The 22,660-nt window shown below is 41.5% G+C and overlaps 1 protein-coding gene across 2 annotated transcripts in view; it reads right to left on the bottom strand.

Annotated features, from left to right (window-relative positions):
• Positions 1 to 22,241, bottom strand: part of CD99 (CD99 molecule (Xg blood group)) — a 29,834-nt gene extending 7,593 nt beyond the window's left edge. Inside the window, exons 1-4 of one of the 2 annotated variants that reach the window (XM_058861646.1) lie at positions 22,071 to 22,241; positions 1,415 to 1,453; positions 1,030 to 1,080; positions 537 to 569 (exon numbers count right to left, since the gene is read on the bottom strand). In XM_058861646.1, the coding sequence (XP_058717629.1) occupies positions 537 to 569; positions 1,030 to 1,080; positions 1,415 to 1,453; positions 22,071 to 22,131 (184 nt within the window). In that variant the 5' untranslated portion in view covers positions 22,132 to 22,241. The remainder of the gene's footprint in view (positions 1 to 536; positions 570 to 1,029; positions 1,081 to 1,414; positions 1,454 to 22,070) is intronic. The other variant, XM_058861638.1, reaches the window with a different exon arrangement.
• Between the last annotated feature and the right edge of the window lie 419 nt (positions 22,242 to 22,660).

Below are 22,660 nucleotides of genomic sequence, written 5' to 3'. Positions count from 1 at the left end.
GGTTTTAAGCAAATATAATACTTGATACCTCGCTTGAAAAACAGACAAAGTTCAAAGAACAGAACTAGATATATGGTCCCCATGACGACACTTCATTTGGCTTGCCAGAAAATAGGAAAATAAGAGAAATTATCTCTCTCTACATTTTTGTCACAGCCTTCACATTAGAAAGAGTACTTTCCTTCAAATTATTTATAACAGATTAATGTTTCCTTATGCTATGAAAAATACTTCCTGAAATGGGAGAGATTATTTCAAAATTAACATTTACTTCCAGAAGTAATAGTTTATGGAGTTAGTGCCACCTAGTGAAAAAACAGCAATGAGACAAGTAGAAACTGCCTAAGAAATTATTGCAATTCCTACAGTTTTGATGATTCAGACCCTTAATATTAACAAACATAACTAGGCTGTAATTATTTTTATTGATAGTCTGCTACCTTAATCAACTCAGTGCCTTATACTTAGGTCATAAAGGATGGATAGACATTGCACCAGATACATTTGAGCAGTACCCAGGAAAATATGATGCTTACCAGAATCAAGAGCATGGAGTAAGTCAAAATCATCTACAAAGAAAGAAGGGAAGTTTTAATGCAAAAAACTGAGGTAGTCTTAGACTATTTTTTAAACAAAATGGTCCTCACAATGTTTTCTCCAAAAACGAAAGCATGCTCAGTCATCAGTGACTCACAGAAAAGCCCCACAGAGCTACCAGACATTACCTGCCAAGTGACTCGCTGCTTTTGGAGGTGATGGGGCCTGTCAAGGGCCAGCTCAAGGTGAGCAAGTACCAAACATGTACACTGAAAGCCAACAGAAGGGATTCTTGCAAAATCACAAAACAAATTTCTGAGAGCAGATTCCAAAATGAAGAAATCCTTTTGCTGTTAGGGAACTGCTTTTTTTTATAGAAAAATCACAACCTTTTATGCCACTGACTTGAAAAATTCAGGATATCAAATTGGTATGTATGTACACTACACTTGATTTTACAGTAAAAGGCATTACAAGCCAATTAGATCTCACCTGGATCTGATGATGGTGTCTTCTGAGTTACAAGAGGCTTCTTTGTACTTCCTGTCAGATATGGTACGGGGAAAAAAAATAATTAAATACTACTTACTACACTGTTCAGATGCTACATGAAGGACAAAGGACAAACCTAAGTACATGTCTATACAACAAAATGCACAAGATCAAACCTATAAAGCAAGACAATTTTGCCTCAAAGAGAAATCTTTAAGTCTTCAAAAGACAAATTTGAATTCTATGTGGCCAACATCTTGACAAACATATGGTTGAACTGTTCCACTGAGGTTTAAAAAAACCATATGTAGCAAAGCTGTCATGCTTGGCCATGCAGTAATACTTAGAAATAAGTCAAAAGAGCAGCCACAATTTTTCTGCCTACCTTCCAAAAATGCATCTTCTAAGGAGAAGTCATCTTGGCCTGTAGAAGATAAAAGAAACAGTAAGGACAATGCTTTTCCTTACTCAAACCAGATATTCAATAAAGTCATAAACATGTCTGTGATCAATCTTGAGATATGTTTTCTGCTTCCTGAGTCAATCTTGAAGAATATTTTGATTAAGGGTTGAAGACAGACACTCTTCCAGGTCACTATCTATACGTCTTTTCAGAAAAAAAAAAAAGAACCACACTAAAAATTTGCTATAGAAATGACCTGAAGGATTGGAACATACATTCCTGAAGCAAATAACACACTTTATTTTTGCCACTGATATTGCATGATTTCTTAGTGCCATCCACAGCATATTCTTTCCCACCCTTCTTTCCACTGAACAACAAAATAAGCTGGGGGACAGCTCCAATGCATGAGAACATACAAGATAGGAGTGTGAAGAAAAGCCTTGGAGCACATGAAAGTTACGTAATGGAGTTAATATCTTGGCATTAAAAATTAATTTTCATGGGTTTATAAGACTTGCATGTCCCCCTAACTAGGGTTACCAGTATGAAGTTAAGATATTAGCACATATGATTTTGAGCAGCCTTTTCAACCTCCTGAAACACAGTTAAATGCAGCTGGCATCACTATGGGGACTCCACTCCAGGCAGATTAGATTCTATTTTCAGTCCTTAGGAAAAGAATAGTCTCTTGCTGTATTAAGGTGGTTGCTAGAGCTACTGCTGCTTACCCAGCCAACTGCAAACACACCAACTCAATACAATGACACAAACTGGTTTCACAGCATGAATGTAGTGGTGTGACCTCAGCAGCAGAGGCTTGTAAGATAAGTTGATAGCTTAAAAAACTGCTTGGGGTGTTTCTAATTTTTCATCATCCCTACTTTCACTGAAGCATGGAATAAGAAAAAGGCCTGAAAGTACATATCAGCTATTCAAGAGAAAGTCATCCAAATATATCGCTCCAGCTCCATAGAAGCTGGAAGACTTTTTCTACCTACTGAGTATCAAGCCAGCCAGAGCACAAATTATTTCCAGACAGAAACTACCTTAAGTCAGAAGATACCTGCATAAAGCATTTATATGTTTGGCTTTTCCTCTAAGAACATAACCACCAAAGAGGGATCAGAACCAGCTACTGCAAAGTCTGAAGAGAGGAATAAAAACTAACATCAAAATCAAACCACATGCACCTTTGACTTACGTGACAGACCAAGTTAAGACAAGTCATGAGTCTAATACTACGCAAGGCGTGATGGATGCTTATATACCTGGTGACTTTTTTTTTTTTTTTTAAATAGGGAAGCAACCTGAAAGGAACAAAAAAAAAAGTGTGCACTCTGGCCAACTGAACTGCTACAGCAGAAACTGAAATCTGAAGTCTAAGAAGTGATTCCCATACTGTAACATTTGAACTAAACCCACCTTACTCACAGCTCAGTAAAGACACAGGCCTGCCTCGTCTGTGACAGGCTCTTTCATGGAAACAGAAGTGATTGGTGGCTTTACTGTAGTGCACAAGCAAAGCACATTTAAAATCTCCTGGATAAAATAAGTAGGTATAGATCTTGAATAGAAAGCAAGAAGATATTTTACTTGGTGTTCCTTATTTCAGGTGGAGACTACAAGCTGTGTTAGATCACGAGAAACTACTTCACAGAACGCAAAATATTTGCAGGCCATTTATCTGAAGTCTACATCAATTTGCAATACAATTTTATAAACCTCTGTAAAATTAGCAGGTGCTAAGACACAAATGCCAGTTACTTCTGAGGTTACTCCTTTGGTTAGACTACACTGATAGTAAAAGATTTTAAAATCGTAGAGATTTGGGGAGTTAGAAAGAAAGTTAGGCTTGGCAAGCCCTGGGAAAAGTGTTAAAAGTAGGCCCTGGGAAATGTTAGGCCTTGTGCTTGCTAAGATCATGTGAAACTGCACCTGTGTAGTCAGTATGTGATAAAAGATACAATTGTTAGATGTGATTAGACACAATTACTGTTTAAAGAATCATGAAAAACTATGTTAGGGGTTTGAGGGGGATCAGGAGAAATCCATGCTTGGGTAAAATCAATGTACACAATAGAACAATGTAAGTTTAATAATTAACATGCAAGTTTTATAACGACAGAGTATAAAATATGTTCAGCTCAAAACCAAGGTGGGTCAGATTTGGGTATGAGTACCCCTGACACCCAGAGCTCTTAACAAAGCACCTTCATATAATCATTCTGTGATTATGTGCTCCTGAACGCTAACAACACCAAGAAACCTGCATATTGACAGGCAAAAAAAGGTCGAAGCACTAATAAGAAATTTTATCAGGCATTTGCATAGTTGTTCATCAAACCCGAATTCTATCTTGCTTGTGTTCTCAGGTACATGCATCTCTCAGGCTACAGTCCTCTGGGAAGCATGCCTAAGACAGGACCTGATCAGAATTTGGTAGTCTAACTCCAAGAGGGCAGGCAGAGTAATCTGTTGAAAATGCACACTCCTCAAAACATTCTACCAGAGTAGCAGCCAGAGGAGGGACCATCACGAACTGTAAATGCCATCTGTCTCAAACCCAAAGGTATATCACCAACACAATGAACATTACACTGGTTTGTGTATATTTCAAGAGTCCTGTTTCTTGTCAGGCAGATGGAAAAACAAGCCCATACACTCAACTTTATGCTTTGGTGGAGCTGAAATTTTACCTGGAGCAGAAAATAGGCTATATAAGGCATTTCCAGCATGAAACTTAGTCCAGGAACTCAGAATGGCTTCAGCTGCAGTGGTTTCCCTCAAGAGGAGGAAACCTTTGGAAAAGGGTGTGTTTTCAGTGATATTGCTCTTTTACGGGATTTTGCACATAAGCTTCACAGAGAAATAATTTAGGATGAGATTGCTGACTGCCAAGCTCATGTAAAAAATGCTTTGACAGACGAATAAACAAATTTGAGAGTCAATACAATAAAAAAAACCCATAATTTATTGACTGGAATTTTTCTTCTGAAACCAAAATTTTGCTTTCCAACCGTGCAGCAAGATATCAGGTTCCTCATATATATTACTTTTTTGAGATAAAGTAGCAAAAAAATGTCAAAACTTAGCTTAAAGAACTCATTACAATAATCTGCACTCTAAAGTGCTGGAAGTCAGTTTTCCAGCACAGAAAGGTGTTTCTCCACTGTTCATGACAAACCTTCCTATGTCTTTAAAGCAGTTACTTTTATAAATGTACTCACTCCACTTTTGGTATGAGTAGGTCCAACTAAAGTTGTCTAAAAGGAGAAAAGCTCAGTATGATTCAGCTGGTTCCAGGAAAAAAAAGTAGGAAACAAGAGATAAGGCTACAGAACTAGAACAAAGGTACTATCAGGGTCCAAGAAGGAAAATTCAGCAAGAATATGCTGCACTCCCTACAGATTTAAGGAACACACAGAGCAACTAAGCTTATGAACATTTTCTTAGTCTAAACAAAGATATTTACAAATAAAGCAGATATTGTATTGCATGTGAAAAACAATACAGCAGGTATTTCTAGCCCCTAAGGGCAGATTCAAGAATACTTCAGAAGTGTCTACACTATTTTCTTTTCATGTCTGTAGCTCAATTACCTGGATCTCAATAGACAGATCTTCAGGCCGTCCCTTGTAACCAACATAGTTTGTGTTAGCTGTGTGGAAAAACAGTATGTAAAACAAAAAGAGCAAACATAGGCTTTGAATAGCTGAAGAACTAGAGGCTATTCAAGAGATCCAAGTAAGCAAATAAGAGTGCAAAGATCTTTGCAAAGACTTCTCACTGCTCTCAGATGCTTCCTGCTACAGTATTAAATTAGTCATATTCACATTCCACTGCAGAAGGGAACAGGAACTTTGGAAAGTTCCTCCATTAGTCACATGTACTAGATGACACACCAAGAAAGAAGATTTGTGATGAATGTTATTAAAGTACCTTTCTGACTTGAGCAATAGACTGCCTCAATTCTGTTTTCCTAAAAATGCCAGGGCTCTTCTGCTTCCTTCCCTCCTTCTCTCCCTAGGGCCTTGCACACCACAGGATACCCACAGACCTGAATGTTCCAACAGGTCTTCCAGTTGTAGACCTATGAAACAGATGACAGTAGTCATCTTGTCTCCATCCCACAGCTGGACAGTATCTGCTACTCCATCAGTGGCTGACTTACCATCACAGAATATCTCCAGTTAGAAGGGACCCGTAAGGATCACCAAGCCCAACACTTTGCTCCTTACAGGACTAACTATAAATAAACCATAAGGAGAAGAGCCTTATTCAGACATTCCTTGAACTGTCAGACTTGGTTCCATGCCCAATTCCTTCCTGTTTGTTCCAGTGGCCAACCACTCTCTCCTCATGTCCAATCTGAACTTCCTCTGAGGCAGCTTCATTCCATTTCCTTATGTCCTTTTGGAGGCAATCAGAGAGAGGAGAACAGCACATGCCCCTCTGCTTCTCCCCTTTGAAGAGGCTGAAGGCTGTTGTGTGGTCAGCCCTCAGCCTTTTCTTCTCCAGGCTGAGCAAACCAAGTGATCTCAGACACTCCCAGTAAGTTTTACCCTTGAGGCCTTTCACCATCTTGGACACACTCTTAATAGTTTGATCTCTTTATTGCTTTGGGGCACCTAAAACTGCACACAAGGACTCGAGCAGAACAGAGTGGGACAATCAGCTCCCTCCCTCCCTTGAGCAGCCACCACTGCTGTTCTTGATGCACCCCGGGCCACAAGTGGCCTCTTTGGCTGCCAGACTGTTGGCTCATGTTCAGCTTGCCATCAACCCAACCCCCCCAGGTCTCCTTCTGCAGGTTGCTTTCCAGCTTCCTGTCCTCCAGTTTGTACAGAGAACCAGGATTATCCCATCCCAGGCATGGAACCTGGCACTTGCTCTTGTTAAATTTCATATGGTCTGTGACTGCCAAGCTTGTGTCTGTTGTGCTCCTTAGCCCCTTATTTTTGTGACCTATGCAAAAATCTTGAGCTCAAACAGGCCTTTCATGTCTGTAGAGTGTATATGAGGTCTGGCAGCCCTCTTGCAGGACAAGGATATTGGTATCCACACAGGCAGCATGCAGGCAACCAGGCAAAAAGCAGCTTCTCCAACTTCCAGAATGAAACTGGATAACTGGAATTTATACTCCTGTGTCTTGTGCTCCTTCTCAGGGGACCGAAAACACAAGGATTAGAAATATTCAACACCTAATTATAAGAAAAGCTGTAGAAAATGCAAAAAGGCCAACACATTGGAACTCGCTCAAGAAACACTTTGAATAAGAGAACATAGACACTGCATCCCTTCCGATTGTTTTTAAGCTTACCAGTACTTGACTTCAATCCAGGTTTTGCCCCACCACCATTAGTTACCTAGAATAGAAGACTTCTACTGCTCAGCTCACATTCAGACTATTATTTTCTTGAATGTCCTATGCAGGCAAAACCAAGAGGGGTAGTTTAATTATAGAAAATCTGTGAGGAGGGTGACTTGGTTCTCTATATCTTACTATAAGGACTGTATCGCTCAAGGCTTCAAATGGAGATCCTGGCACATGAAAAGTACACACAGGTAGGCAGCTATTGGAAGTACTTAAAACTGGATTCTTTCCTCTCAGCCATTGCAGAGGTTTGCAGGCAAGATCTCTATGCCAAGCAATGCTGATACTCCCACTGCTAAGCAGCAGTTTGCAATTAGCCCTGCCCAAAGTCTCATGAAATTAAATCCCACTGCTTTTTTCAAACCCTGTACCCACCTATCGATGCTGCTTTTCAAGTTTGGTTTCTCTGCAGAACAAGAGAAAACAAAAAAACTTTGCATAAAATTCTGTTTAGCAAATGAAACCCCTTCCTACCTAAAAGAAATATGCCCCAAACATGAATAACAGCTGTAAATCAGACAAAAAAAAAGCAAAGATAATTTTTTACATCTGCGGGAGTGTCTGCTTTCCATGCATCAGGATCATTCACTAATGCAACCAATGGGAATAAAATCAGATCTCTGCTGTAACAAATAAAAATATTTATTTCTTCTTCAAAGAGATGCATAAGACAAGCCTAGTAATGATCATATTTACTTTTTGTATAGTCATACAAAAGCTGCTTTCCTGAAAAGTTACTTTATTTGCACCTATCTTAAAAACACAGTATATAAGTAGCAGTGGCCTACTCTTTTCCTGATCTGACTGCTAGCAAAGAGTTTTTAGACTTGTTTAATATTTGAATTACTGTTTCTTCTGTTCAAAAATGGAAACATAATATTTTTGAAATGCCTACAAGGCTGTAATTTTACTCAAAATTATTTATTTAAATAATGAGTAACATGAGGGGTTTTTTAACAAAACATGGTAAAATAAGGCATTTTGAAAAGAAAAAAACTCATTTTGAGGCACAGTCTGGGGAATTTTGCTTGCTTAAAAGCGTCACGTGGGCTAGGCAACTTTTGTTGCCACTTTAAGGTATAGAAAGTAGGAAAATACAGTGGAGCTCTTAGAGCTTTTACGTACTATAAACAGTTTTTCAAGGGAGGATTTGACATAGGAATGAGAGGACAGAATGAATAGTTCTAAATCAGCAGAAAGCACACAGAAAAACTGAGTCAGTTGCAAAGCTAGAAAAATAACATGATGGCAACAGTCCTGCCAAATGCTGGGCTGCTTATAAGAAGGGGTAAAAGAGAACTATGCAAAACTAAGAACTCCTGTGAGTCCTTTCAATCCAGCAGTGAGAATAAAAGCAAATATATGACATGTTAATCACAACCCAACCAGGGATGAGTCGCCTACTGCAGTCTGGTTTATTTCTTACAGTTTGTAATTCTTCATGCCCGTAATGGATGTGACCACTTTCCCTCCAAACTGCAGCTGGGATATTTGGTGATAGCACTCAGTGGCAAAACAATATCAAACAGAAAAGCCACAGATCCCAGATCTCCTTAAAATTAAAAGAGCTTCCAAGACACTGCCACTGATGGCAGCTTGGAAAGAGCTGAAGTATTATTCCATGCTTTTGGAGACTAAGTGTTATAATTTATGGCTTAAGCACCTTCATGAAGGACCTCGGTCTATTATAGCAAAGCTGTATTACAAAAGCTGCAGAGAAGACCACCACACCCTGAACAGGCATGCTGACTGAGGCAATGAATTGCTTGGTGATGGAGATAAGATAAATTCCAGTTTAGGGAGAGAAAAAATACATTCACAGAGGGAGCAAGCTTAACATCTTCTGGGTGGAGGCCACAGTCCAGGGCTACAGCTGGCAGGCTCCAACAGACCAAAGGGTCAGGGGGAAGAGAGGTTTGGGATACGTGGGGTAATAAAACCTCTGGTCAGAGGAACTGAATTCCCATCCTCTGTGCAAGGGAGCCCAGCTGAAGGGCCCCTTCACCCAGGGAAAAGCCTGTCCACAGCAGATGGGCATGGCCCATCAAAGGCAAACTCAAGGGGTCCCCAGACCCTGCACCAGAGCACTGCAGATGATGCAACAGATCCACAGTGCGGCACGGGGCAGTGTCAAACCTAGTCCCCTCAGAGGCACACGGGCACTCCCACCTGGCCCAAACATGCATTAATCCATGGGATTGTAGACTTTTCGGCATGGTGTCGTGGCAGAGGACCCTCACCACCAAGAAGACCAGGTGGAGCAGGGCAATGAGACATTGCTGGGGCCCTCAGAAGGGTGATATGGCCAAAGACCTCCGACTCTCTCCCTGTCCCCCCACCTGCCCCACACACCTACTTTTCTCTCTCTCTCTCTTTCTTTGCCTCTTTTACTATTCAATAAAATATATCATTTTTTAGCATCTAACCTCATTTGGTTTTAATTAGATTTTTTTTGTATATTTTGAACCTTTCTGGGTCCAATCCATTTTATTCACAGAAGTTTAGTTTCTTTCAGTATTCTGTGTTAAACTGGTTTGTAACATGTGGTTTGAGGAAAGTTGTTTCCTGCAGAGAGAACCATCTCCACATGTTCAAAAAAAGTAAAACCCAACTGCAACCTGCAGTGGCTGACCCTTCTGAAAGGGCTCTAGAAATGTCCCCCAGGTTCAGCAGCCCATGGTTCTGTGACATGAGCCAATCCCAGCCACTGGACTGTATTCCTTTGTATGCTACATTGTCACAGAATTACATATATATATACATAGAATTACAAATAAATTACATAGAATTACAAATAAAATAAGTCACTCTGTCCATCTGCAATTCTTTTTACAAATCAGAACTGAAATACATTACTCTTGTCTCCTGAAATTTGGAAGCAGAAACCTAAGCTGGACTAACAAGAGCTGTTAGAAGAACATTTGGGTGATGGAAGCATGGCACTTCCACCAAGAAATAACAAGTTTTGGGGGCACTGGGATGGGAAGTAAAAAGAGAGGAAAAGGGTTTTGCAAAATGTAACAAAGGTACTGACTCCACATGGCAAGCAATCAAAAGTCACTGGATGTATTTATTTGATTGTTTATTTTTTTCTTATCTGTAATTTCAGGAGGGCCTGACCACAATTCAAGACCACAAGTGTCATATACTATGCTTATTGCTATTTCACCTGTGTGAAATAGCCCCTACCAAACATAAATGCACTACTAAATTTAGTGAGCATTTTAATGATTACTAAGTTACCTTTTCTGTCAATTCAGGGACTAAAGCGATATACAACTCGCAGACAGAAGCATGGGCCCGTCTACATCCGTGTGCAGCATACCCTTGACAAAGGCCACAGATGTTTGATTAAATTACCTTGCTTAGTTATTTAAAGCTTATTTAGTTCTTGCTCCTGAATGCTGAAATGTTCACTCTTCTAGGTGACTGGTCTTGAGTTCATGGCACCTTCCTCATAGCAACCCTAAACCATGCTGATGTCACTCTGTGCATTAAACATGAAGTTACTCGATGTCATCAAGGCCAGCCCCAGAGCCACTGCTGCCACTGCCTTCTCTTGCATCAACAGAGCACCTGCTGACACCTGCCCTGTCCTTCACCCCCTGGAGCAGGCAAGAAGTAGCCCTGCCCCTCTTCCCAGGTCTCAGTGTAATCATTTTCCTCTAGGGAGGCTTACAACAGTCCAAGACCCCTCTGATCTCCACCACTGCCTCTGTGGTAATGGGGTTGGATCAGGAGCTCCAAAGCAGCCTTAGGAAAACCTGTTCTCAAATCTCACCAAGACTAAGAAGGCACTGCACACCTGTTTTGCATTCAGACACTTCTGAAGTTCTGTCTTGGCCTAAGAAATGTCAGTTCATTTCTTATAAGCCTAAGACACCAAAATTCTTTAATTATATGTTGCTCACAGTCTACAGCTTCCAAGTTTAAGCTGTTCAACAGACAGGACTCTAAGCTTTCACAAAGCTGACAAGCCTTGCAGCTACTACTCATATACCCTAAATTTCCATAACCATGTTAATTCTGATCACAAAGCTCACATTTACTCTTGTTATGCAAGTTCCCTTCCCTAACTATTATATCCATCATTTTTTGTAGCATACAAGTATATTAGTTCACATTTTATATTACAATGCAATATGGTAGTAGAATTTTACTGGACTCTTTGGTATTGATCATGCTAAAGTAAAAGAAACCAAAGGACAGCTCAGCCCTGTAAATGCTGACTTTATTAGATGCTTAGTGATAATAAAATATATGCCTGGGTGACCAACTTAAATGTCAGCATCCTAACCCCTCTAACACCTCTTGGAAACCCTCACAGTATTGGCTGGCATCATAGATAATTAAATAAAGTGAATCTGATTCTAAGAACATCTGGATTAGTTTAAAAGCAGTAAAAAATATACATGCTTTCCAAATTTTACTGTGATTAGTATTCAGTACTGTGAGTGTCAGTGACTGGTCAAACAAATTGTGTTATATTCAGCATTTGAAAGCTACAAGAACCCTGTGTAAAACCACATTCAGGATGGCGCAGTTTGGCTAGGATACCTGATGCACACAAATATTTACTCTTGCAATGCTGCATTTTGCATCCTAGCTCTGCTCCTTAAGTCTGCAAGGGTCTGCTGCAAACTTTCATAACATCCTGCAAAGGTCAAAGCCAGTACGTCAGCACCTCTCCCTCTTGCAGTGTTGAGGACTCCTGTTACTTCTCGAGGTTTTGTGCACTTACATCTAGCAATAGCTTCAGCAGTTCTTGACAAGAATCTTTCTGACTGACATCCATGAAGCCTCTTGGCCTGAAATATGTACCTCAAAGCGCACACAAACAGTCAAACCTCTACATTTCCACAGCTCAGTACTGCCCAGTCTAGTGCAGAGAAAGGGAGAAGTGTTTTCATGGCAATTGTGTGATATCCGGGGCATGACATCAAGGGCTGGATGCCTTTTCCGTTCATCCCAAATCAGTAAAACACTTTTAGTACAAGAGGTTGTAGCTCATTTCAAGTACACAAACTGAAAAGCCTGAAGAGTCATTTTAGCCATAAATGAACAAGCCACAATGAATCTATCTTACATACTTTGAAATATACACTTGCAATGCATACAGAGCCAGATCAATACTGCAGTTTTATAGCAGCACACTGAAATGAAGATTCATAGTAAGCAGAACCCCTGTTTGCTGATACTTGTAAGATGACAATTTCACAGCTTGTTTCTTTTACCTTCCTCTCCACAATTCTTACTAACTCAATACATTTTGTATCCTAGTAGTAAAGTCCAAACAAAATCTTTAATCTAACCAGAAACATTAACTGAACAGTAAAATTTTTGTAAAATTGACCTTGTTTTTCCAGACTCTATTTTCATTGTGGCTTGTTCAGTTATGGCTAAAATGACTCTCCAGGCTTTTCAATTTGTGTACTTGAAATGAGCTACAACCTCTTGTACTAAAAGAAGGAGGACAACTTTGGGTTTTATGATGAGGGTTTCCTGTGGGGAAGGTGTGAGTCGAGGAAACCAGACTCAGTACAGTGTTTGCAATGATTTGAATCACAGGAGTTGGCACAAATATATGGCAAGCCAGAAACATGATTTAAGTTTTGTTCCTTATTTAAAAAACGGTTGAGAGGTTTTCCTTTTAACATCCTATCCTTCAGTACTTGAGAAAAAAGGCAAGTCTTCCCTTTTGCACCAAGACTATGTTCTTAGTAGTTTCAGTGTGTTCATGTGCCCTGCAAAACAGCTGGAATGTGTTCCCAGTGGAAATGCAAGCACTTCCAGTTTAAGTGGATCTTGTGAAAGTACTACTGATATATTTAGACAAAACCTTTAACAAGACTTCTCCATGTCCACTCTAAGAATTATTTTCATCACCTTCACTTTGATTCTGTATCACCTCCTAAAATCAAATTAGATTTTATGTTCCAGTGTTAGGCTGCCATAACACATGCCAGACTTCAGTTTGCACTATGAATTTACTCATTTATTAGAAATTTAATAATTTCATAGGACACCACAGGAAAGCAATGGGAATGGATGCAGAACAGGTAAGAATTGCAAACTGCAGGAGCTGTGCCAGGATATAGGACTGGCAATGGAGCCAGTGACAAAGATACAAAGCGATAGGAGTAGAAGTAACAGCAGCAGAGAAGAGGAAGGAGAGAGAGAGGAAGAAATCTGGATGCAGAGAGTTGTCAGCTCACTACAGCCACAAACTTCAGAATCACAAGTCCTGCCTATAGTCTGGGGAAAAAAGGTCCACATCTCTGCTTAGTATACAAAGAAAAGAGCTGACTTTCATAGAAGGCAAAATTAAAAAAAAGGAAAAACAAAAGTTTTTTATGAGAACGGTGATTTACAATACAAATATTGTAAATCAGATTGCAAAGTAGCTGGCTAAGACAAGCAGTGACAGCTCTGAGGTGAAAAAGAGATGTCTCAATAACCATTTGCCACATTTGGGGAGGGAGAGAGCAGGGGATAGATGGTGAATTAACTACTGAATTTGGGATCCAATTGCAAGATAGCCGGCATCCAGGATGGAATGAGAAACACAGAGTAGGCAGGAAGGCATTTCTGGTGTTGAAGAGAAAAAATACAGACAAGTATGGGTAGCTGGAGGTGAGGGAAGAATCACTAGATTGAAAGATAATGATATAAAATGTAGAAAAATACAGCCTTATCTAAAAGCTTTCTTCATAGGCTTCTGCAAGCTCCTCCCCCAAAGCTTATCCTGAAACTTCTTGTTTCTAAATTTAACAAGGACTTGCGTGACTCTAGAGCTGTCTAGTTTGTCCAACAACAGCATCAGCTCTAATAAAAACTGTATAGTACCCAACACATTTGCCTCACCTTTTATTTACCACATCCCATTCTACTACTGCTACTATCACCACTAGTTCCTGTCCTTTTCACATAGATTACTCTTCTGCTCCAAATCACAGGGAATGAAAGAAGTGGTGGCCAAATATAAGTCTAAACACTTTTGCTTCACTTTTTCCAGGAAAAGAAGGTTTAGAGTGTAATATTTTTGTGTCAGTCATAAAAACAGTAATCCTACCAACATCACTTGGATTTCCTGGAAATATCAGAGTTTAAATATTTTTCATTTTATGTTAGATTTCTTCACAAACAGAAAATATACAAGCAACTTTTTTTTTGTGGTTAAGCAAAAAAAATATGCAGAGACAGTTTTATAATAAAAATCATATTTTTACCAATTAAACTGATAGGTGTTTAATCAAAAAGATCTTCTATTTCATGGAAAGATTAACTTGTATATTGAGTTTAATTTTTAATCGATGAAAGAACAACTGCTATCCTAAAAACAAAGTTTGATTTTACCATGATTAAAACTCCTGGGCTCAGAGCGAAATGAGCTTTGTGGATACTTTACTCACATCAAGAAATGGATACTATTTCCTGTGAAAAATTTGGAAGGAAGAAGAGATCCAATGGGAGTTTTACAGGATGCAAGCTATGAGAAAAGTAGGGCAGAATTAACATCTGCATTTAACTAACCATTGCCCCAATCAAGAGGCCCTCCTTTTACAAGTAAGGATGTCATTTTTAGATGTTTATAGCATGTGGACACTTCACAAGTGATGAAAATGTGCACATAATAAACCAAATGCATTTGTCATGCAGCCAATGATGATGTGTGATCAGACGCAACTTAAAATAGAAATGTTTTTCTTCAAAATAATCTTTTTCCCAAAACATGTTTGAATTACTCCTGCATTTGGCATGACAACTATACATTTTAAAGACACTGTTCTACATCTAAAATACCTGTTCAGATTTAGGAAAACTACTATAAACAGGCCTTATACCACAAAGGAATAAGTTCTTGGCCTTTCACAGGAATTTGCCTTATGACTTCTTGGAAACCTTTGTAAAAAATACTCTGGATCTTATTATTCTGGGCTTCACAGTCATATCAAATGCAGAGACTAAACCAGTTTAAAAGGAACTTTTGATGATTATCACTGCATTTATTTTCAACAGGTGAAAACTGTTGGAAAGGAAGGAACAAATTTTCTTCAGTGACCTGGGAAATCTTTCCCAGACTAGAATTTACAAACATACAGAGAAACAATGTTAGTTTTTAAAATCAAAAATAAACTAAAACTACCTTGTGTGATACCAAGCAACCTTCCAAACACTAGCTTTGGGTTTGCCTTTACTTGCAATGGTGTGCAATATATCTGAAACTGGCTGTTAAAAGGGGTAGGAGTGCAGCCCTACCATCTTACATGGCATCATCCACAAAGGTTCAAGGCAACATCTCTGGAGAATTTTTCTACTGTATTGACAATATATTGACTGAAGAAAAAACTATCAAAACAGTACTAAGTAATGAGCACCACGTAATCTTTGTCTTTCCCCAACCTGAATGATTAATCTAAAGCCAGCATGAAGGCTGAACTCCTCAGGCTATAAAATGCCCCAGTGTACGTCATGTTATATGCTGAAGAGGCTGCCATGAATTTGCAGAAGTAATGGCCTTTTTTCACCTTAGAACATGCTTGGGAGCCTCAGTGGCCCTGAGAATATGTACACACAGCCTCCTGAGTGCTCAATAATGTAGTGCAGAAATGGCTCAAAACCTGGTGTCATGTTCATCAGCAGCAGTGAGAAAAAACATTTTCAGCATCAGAAGAATGGAAAGTAACACAACAGCTACTCAGAGAAACATCTACATGAACACATGATGTAAATAAGAATACCTGAATTCAAAGGTCGTTAAAGAAGCACAGTAACCAGGCTCAGCAGTTAGCCAGGGAGGCTTATGGTGTGGGCATAAAGGAAAGCTATTTTTAACCAGGTAGGTCCATGAAATTTCTGCTCATGTACTGAGGAAGAAAACACATTTCAGACTTGTCTCAGGAAGCCATAGTGCAAGAAATCAAGCTGTGTGAAATCAGTGGAACAAAAGAACATGCATGAAAAGTATGAATGTTGAAACAGTAAAAGTTTGTCATGGGAGAAAGGGAAGTTTGAAGAAGCCTGGAAAGTAGATCAGCCCCCTTTATCTTTACAACACCAGTCTGTGCAGCAGCAAAGTCATACAAGAGTTGCTAGAAGATTTTCTACTTGGAAAGACAATATAGGTGGCATCCTAAGCACAATATATGTGTGTGTTGGCATGATGGAATACAGCCTTGGCTAGTCTTAGCAGTAATCATTTCAAAACCACAGCTGTCGAAGAATGAGGGGTAGACTGTGGAGCAGAGTAGGTGTATCATATACCTTCTAATCCCTTGGCATCTAGAAAGGTAGAGCTGTACATCTCACTTGAAATGGCACTCCAGGAAGAGGGTATCTCAACTCTATGAAGCCAGTTAATACAAATGTAGGAACTCATCATAGCATTCCCACAAAAAGCCATTTATCACAATTTCAACTGGGTGATAAAGTACCAGCCAGCCCCTTGGACATCAGAATTAGGACACAAGGTTGTGTCTATCCTCCTGCAACAATTGAAATCCCTAAGGAAGAAGTCCTTTTCACTTGAGGACCAGGAATTACCTACTAGGCAGCCTTTGAAAAAATGATTAAAAAATTATATATGCGCTGTTATGTACCATAAATAGTCTTAATTTACTTCAAAACCATACCATGTGTTTTGGAGACACAAGATGTAGGTATTTGAAGGTTTATGTCCAAACAATTCCTGGGTACATGTTGCTCAAGAACATGTTGCATGGATGATCCATTCCTGGAAATGTCCAGGTTGGATGGGGCTTTGAGGAACGTGGTCTCATGGAAGGTGTCTAGGCCCATAGCAGATGATTCCAATTTTAAGGTCTCTACCAATCCAAACCATACTGTGGTTCTATTGCATTGGTCAATGAAAGAACAGGACATGAACTTGGCAGGGTTTCGCCAGCAGGCTGCCCTGTCTGGGAAGAGGCCATGAACTGTCCTGTGCCACTTACAGTCATGTCACGGTGGCACGGACACTGCTAATGCACACCTGCCTTGGTTTGGAAGATGGATATCTGCCAAGGGAAGTGGGAACCTCCCTTGGAATGGAGAATATGACCCCCTCCCCTCTGAATTATTATAACTTTGAAATTAAGGGGATTACAGGCAAAGATATGGGGAAAGGAGTAACAGTTCTTTGGTGGTACGTGTGTGTATAACAATACAAACAACCGCACCGGCAGCGGCCGCAAGCAGAGCAGGAGCCAGCGACCCTTCCCGGCCGCGGGCATTTCCCCTGGCTGCAGCTCCGGGCGCGGCCGGCAGGGGGCGCTGTGCCGCGGGCTCCCTCACGCCCTGAGGGCGGATGGGCGGGACGGCGAAATGGGCCTGCAGGAGTCCCGGAGCCGCCGCTAGTATTAAGCAAGAGGTAGCAAAAACGCCACAGCTGTTTCAGGGGCTATGGGGTGTCCCAGCAGGAAGGGGGTGTGGGTTAGAGAGCAGCGAAAAAGCCCGAGGCAGCAGCGGAAAGCAGCAGGGCTGGGCAGCGGCAGGCGGGCTCCTCCGCAGCAGCTGCCGCATGCAGCCAGGGAGACACACCCTCCGGGAAGGGGCAGAGGGTTGGGGTCTTAGTTTTTTTACCCTGAAGCATCCGAGCAGATGGAAAAGGTCCATTCCAGTGAGGCAGGGTGACAGTAAGGTCCCAGTTCAATGGCTCCTCTCCTGAGCAAAGGCGCACCCATGGCAGGAGAAAATAGAGCCGGGCTGGGCGAATTCCCCCACCAAGCAGCGGCTCGACCATCCTCCTCCAAAGTCGAGAGAGCAAGAGGACTAAGAGCTGTTCTAGGCCCCTTTTTCCCCAGATCAATTCTTGTGGTAGCTCTTCCCCTCCAAGAGAAATCACTCAGCTAAGAGAGTAGACAGCTGCACCCTTCCTGTGGAAACTTGTTCCTCTCTCCTAAGTTTATCAGTCGTTACGGTTTCTTAGTGACAGATGGGACAAAATCCCATGAGAGAAAGAAAGAAGAGGAAAAATCCTAAACCCCAACAACACCAAACCTTCAACTGGTCTCAGGAGCACAGGGTATTCTTGCTGGAGCACACATAAAGAGTCAGCCAACAGGGACAGAAGACACAGGAAGACATGGCTTGAGAGACTCACAGAGGGAGACTGCAGAGGGAACATGTGGCTGTAGATGTGCTCAGGGCAGTAGAGGTTCCATGCCAACAGGAGACCTCCTGGAGGTACTGTGGCCACTCACACCAGGACTACCTGCAACAGAACAGGGGCAGCCCTGAGGGACCATAAGTGACCTTCATAGTGGGTGGGACACTGAAAAGCAAAGACAAGCAGAGGAAGATCAGCAAGAAGCAGCAGCAGAAAGACACCATTAAGCTCATTACAACCTTCTTGCTCTGCATGTTATCCCAGCAAAGGAGCAGAAAATGGGCTGAGCACAACCTGCAGTGAAAACCAGGGAAGCTGATATAGAGTGGGTAGGGTTGTTTGGGCTTAGAATTAAAGAAGGGAAGAGGGAGGTCCTTTAGGGTTTGATGGATCAATTTTTTTCTCTCAGTTCTCAAACCCATGATTAGAAGTTGGTGTTAATTGACAGTAAGCTAATTTAAGTAAAGGTTCCATGAGTTGAGACTGTTTCGCTCATAACATTCTCTCAAAACATTTTTACTAGACTCCAAAGAGCAGGTTCCTGTGCCAGAGCATGCAAAAGCAGTTTGCATAAGGCTAGAAGAAAGTGGAATGCTTCTGTCAAAATGGTCTTAACCAATGACTACTATTATCATTGCATTTTCTAACACAGCTGACACCTGATGAAATTCAAGGTGATTGCAGTAAGAAGTTCAAGACAACAAGAGTTAAAGCAGGCAAGAGTCTCAAGCACAGGAGACCCAATCATATGAACCAGAGTAACATCAGGAAAATACTGGTCTTGGCTAGATGGCAGTAGGCTGAGTCACACTTAACTCTTGCCAAGTTAAATCACTGTAACTAACAGTTAAAGCTTAAGGAAAGCTTAAGGACGGTTGCAGTGACATAATTTTGATATAACAGTGCAGTGGCCATTTTATATAACACCACATTAAAAAATGATTAGTCATTTCACATTAGAGAAAATAGAAAGATGGAGAATTAACTGCTTAATTTTTAAAGTTCATGCTACCATGTATGCCACTCTAGCGCTGCTACTGAAATTGTTCAAATGAAAACTATGTGGTGGTTTGATGGCTTATTATTGGTTTTGTTTGGGTTTTAAAAATCAGATTTAAAAGGCAAACAATGCTAGAGTTCAGTTTCCAGGAGTCCCTGGAGCACCTCCCTGTCCCAGCTGAAAGCTCCGTCTACTGGATTACAGACAGTATCATTTCACCATCATTCATCCAACTAGTCATCTCAACTCTGAGTTGCTTTGGCAAGAAGTCAGGAGCACAAGTGTTTCCTTCCCTTGCTCAGGACCCTCTAGTTACAGAGGTCTTAGAAAGAAGGAATCTCCACCTGCACTTCACCTCAGGCTACTGATCTTACAATATGGATACCTCATTTTCCAGCCTGTATTTTGCTCACCTCTGGGTGTCCTTTTGGAAACTGTGTTTCAATTCAAGCTCTTCCCAATTCTTGCAACAGATACTTAAACCATACATCCCAGTCCAAACTCCAGATCCTCAGTAAGCAAACAGCTTTTCATTTTCTACGGTAGATAAGGGAGACTTCTGCGCCTTGTATCTGAATGCAGCAGTTTTTTGCTGTTCATCATGTGCAGAATTACTGAGACTCATTAAGATTGGTTTAGACCTCTAAGATCATCAAATCCATGTATGGAGTATCATGCAAGGAATTTTGTTTGATTCATCTGCTGTGGTCTTCATACACATTGTACAGAAGTCATGCTGCCTAATGCTTTTATTTGCATTGTATTTTGAAAACCACATGCCTCAAATTAGACACTGGGCTAACGTGATGATTTTGCAAGTATAAGATGGGTGAGTTGGTCTCACACCACACAGCCAGCCACAGCAGGAAGCCTTCTGCCCTTTCCTCCCTTGTTTCCACCTCACTTCCACTATCCCATGCTAGGCCTGCCACTCCCTTGTGCTGGCAGGAACACCCATCAAACACTCTGCAGAGCAAACTCAATGCAGATTAGTCATCTGCTGATTTATCAAGCTGAATCATCTCAGTGCAGGCCTCGATGGGCACCAGACCAAAAAAAGGAAGAAGAGAAACAGAGATCCTGCCAGACTGCCTATAGAAACTGGTGATAGAAAAACTCACATTCAGTCTTCTTATGGATACAGCCCCAACGGTATCTAAATTCCAGCTTTGCTAGACTGGCAGAGTTCATACTTGGCACACAGGACAACACTTAAATAGCAGTTTTGACGTTAAAACTGTGAGCTCTAAGCAAGCTCAAATAACAGAGTTCACCCTTGCTCAATAATACATTCAAATCCTTGTTGATATATTGAATACTGATTTAACACTAGCAACTTTCCTGTGCCTAAAATGGATGATCCCATAAGAAGTTATTAGTCCAGAGCACAGATGCTTCTGCTTGAATCATGGAAGCAGACAGTCCCAGTGAAACCAGTCACCTCCACACAGTTGCATGACAGCTGAACTGCTGATAAAGCAAGACCCTTAACTTTCTATAGCAGTTCTGTAACTTCACACTACAGACAGCCCACCAACAGTGAAATTAAGTTTTTCAAAAGCATATAATTGAGGTTTTTCTTTTGTCATTTAAGATTTGCATGAGCACAAATCTGAAATTCCCCTGGAGGGCCCCACCCTCTCCATGCTGACAATCTCAGCATTTCTCAAATTCTTACACATTTTGTTTAAGGAAAAAGTGTCCAAACTAATTATAACCTATCTACTTAGGCTGCATTATTGACATTAACCACTACACATATAAATTAACTAGCTTTCTAAAAGCGATCAGTTTAAAATGTAGTATCATTTTCCTCAGAATTCAAAACAAAACCCCTAGAGACACTTGTGCTCCTTCCCTCCAGTAAAGCACAATCCAGACATCTCTTTTCATCTCCACACTTCTTGGCAAAAAGTTTAGGAAGACTGTTTCTCAGTGGCCCTAAATACTTCCACGTGTTAAGAGCACCACAGCAAAGATCTTGTTGTCCACAACCACTAGGACTGCTTGCAGAAAATTTTCCACACAAGGAGTAAGATGATAAATGTAAGCAGCCTGTGTCATCTGTCAGTTTTAAAGCAAAATTTCTCTAAAACTGTACTATTTTTCAAAGAGCTCAACTCTTCTAACCTACAAATCAAGACCACAATAGGGTCACAGAAGAACTGAATTTCAAGCAGCCTTGCTGTCAAACTGCTTATCAGGCATCATGCGTGTACTATCTACAGCTTCCAATCAACATTAGGAACATGTATTTTTCCTTCTCTTTCACAGTGAAGAGGTAGATATTTAAGATTTGAAGTGTTGTTTTTACAAAGTACCTGAAAGAAAAAAAAAAAAACAAACTAGGCACAGCAGCAAGTATGCTTATTAACATAGTACAAGAAGAAAGAAATGTCTTAAAACCAAGTCATATAAATGGGAAATGACAGTTTGGACTGCATATTCCAGTTCAGCAGTCCTCCGCCTGGAAAAAACAAAAACGTGGTACTGGGGACTTTGCTACTTTCTCCACTCCCAAATGTTTCTTTTGACCAAATACCAACGTGCTATTACATACAGACTTTTTTGATCACGGTTCAGGAAAATCGTCCCTGATACACAATGAAGCAACGAGAAGCTTATCAGAAAACATACTAGTGTGTTTCATTCTGTGGTTTTGCCATAATTATTTTTTAAAGGCTGTCGTGTGATGGCAGACTTTCTGGTGAGTAACTATCCGCTGTTCTGGGACTGCCGGAACTCCGCTTTCTTTCCTAAAATGGAAGCTGTGCTCCAACCGAGCTCCCCAGCACCCGAAACCCCCTTCGAATCTTCTTCGAGAACAACCCTGCACTCAAGGGCCCAGCTGGGGCGGGGACCCCGTATTCACCGCAGAGCATAAATCAGTCCGTTTCCAGAGCGGAAGGCGGGCAGAAAAGTCAGGAATACTTTTCCAGCGAGTTAAATGAGAAGAAAGAAAAAAATAAAAATAAAAAGGCTGGAAGGAGAGAGCGCTGTTTCCCCGGTCTGGGCAGACAGACAGACACGGCCAGCCAGGGACCGCTTCGCCGACCCGCCCTGCTGCCCCGGCTCCGTGCGGAGCGGCAGCGCTCGGCCCCCGCCCCAGGGGCTCCGGGCAGGGGAGCGCTCCTCAACTCCCACCCCTCCTCACCTCTGACGGAGATCAGGACGGCGACGAGCACCGGCAAGAGAAGGAGCGTCCACCGCCTCATGGCTGCCTACCCCACACACCCAAACACACAGCACCCGCTTCCTGACAGCCGCTCCCAATACAGCCGCAGCTCTTCCAGCGGCGGCAAGAGCGGCACCGCCCCGGGGCCGGGCCACCGCCCCAGCGCGCTCCGGTCGCCGCGCCCCGGGGTCCCTCCTTCCAGCTGCGGCGGCGGAATAGCACCGGGGCCGGTCGGCTGAGGCCGGGACCTGGGCTTTCACTGTGGGCCGAGATGAAGGAGTGGGGCTTCGTCGTGCAGCTGAGCCCTGTCCGCTGCCGTGCAGCCTGCCTGCGAACTGAACGGGGCTCTGAAAGGAGACTACGAGGCTTAAACTCTGGTCCCAGGTTTTAATACCAGACATGAATGCTCAAGTACCGCTGCCTTCTCTTAAGCCACGCACTCCCTTTCATTGTTTTTCCTCAGGAAAAGTTACCCAACATTAAGCACACCAGGACACCTAATAATGCTGCCCATGGCAGGCTTGCTTTTTCTTTAGTCAGAGCAAAATAGTTTTGAGTTTTGTATTTGA

Source organism: Poecile atricapillus, chromosome 1 (assembly GCF_030490865.1).
Source record: "Poecile atricapillus isolate bPoeAtr1 chromosome 1, bPoeAtr1.hap1, whole genome shotgun sequence".
Lineage (NCBI taxonomy): Eukaryota > Metazoa > Chordata > Aves > Passeriformes > Paridae > Poecile > Poecile atricapillus.
The sequence above is the reverse complement of the archived record's forward strand: the minus strand, read 5'-3'. Positions and strand labels throughout refer to the sequence as shown.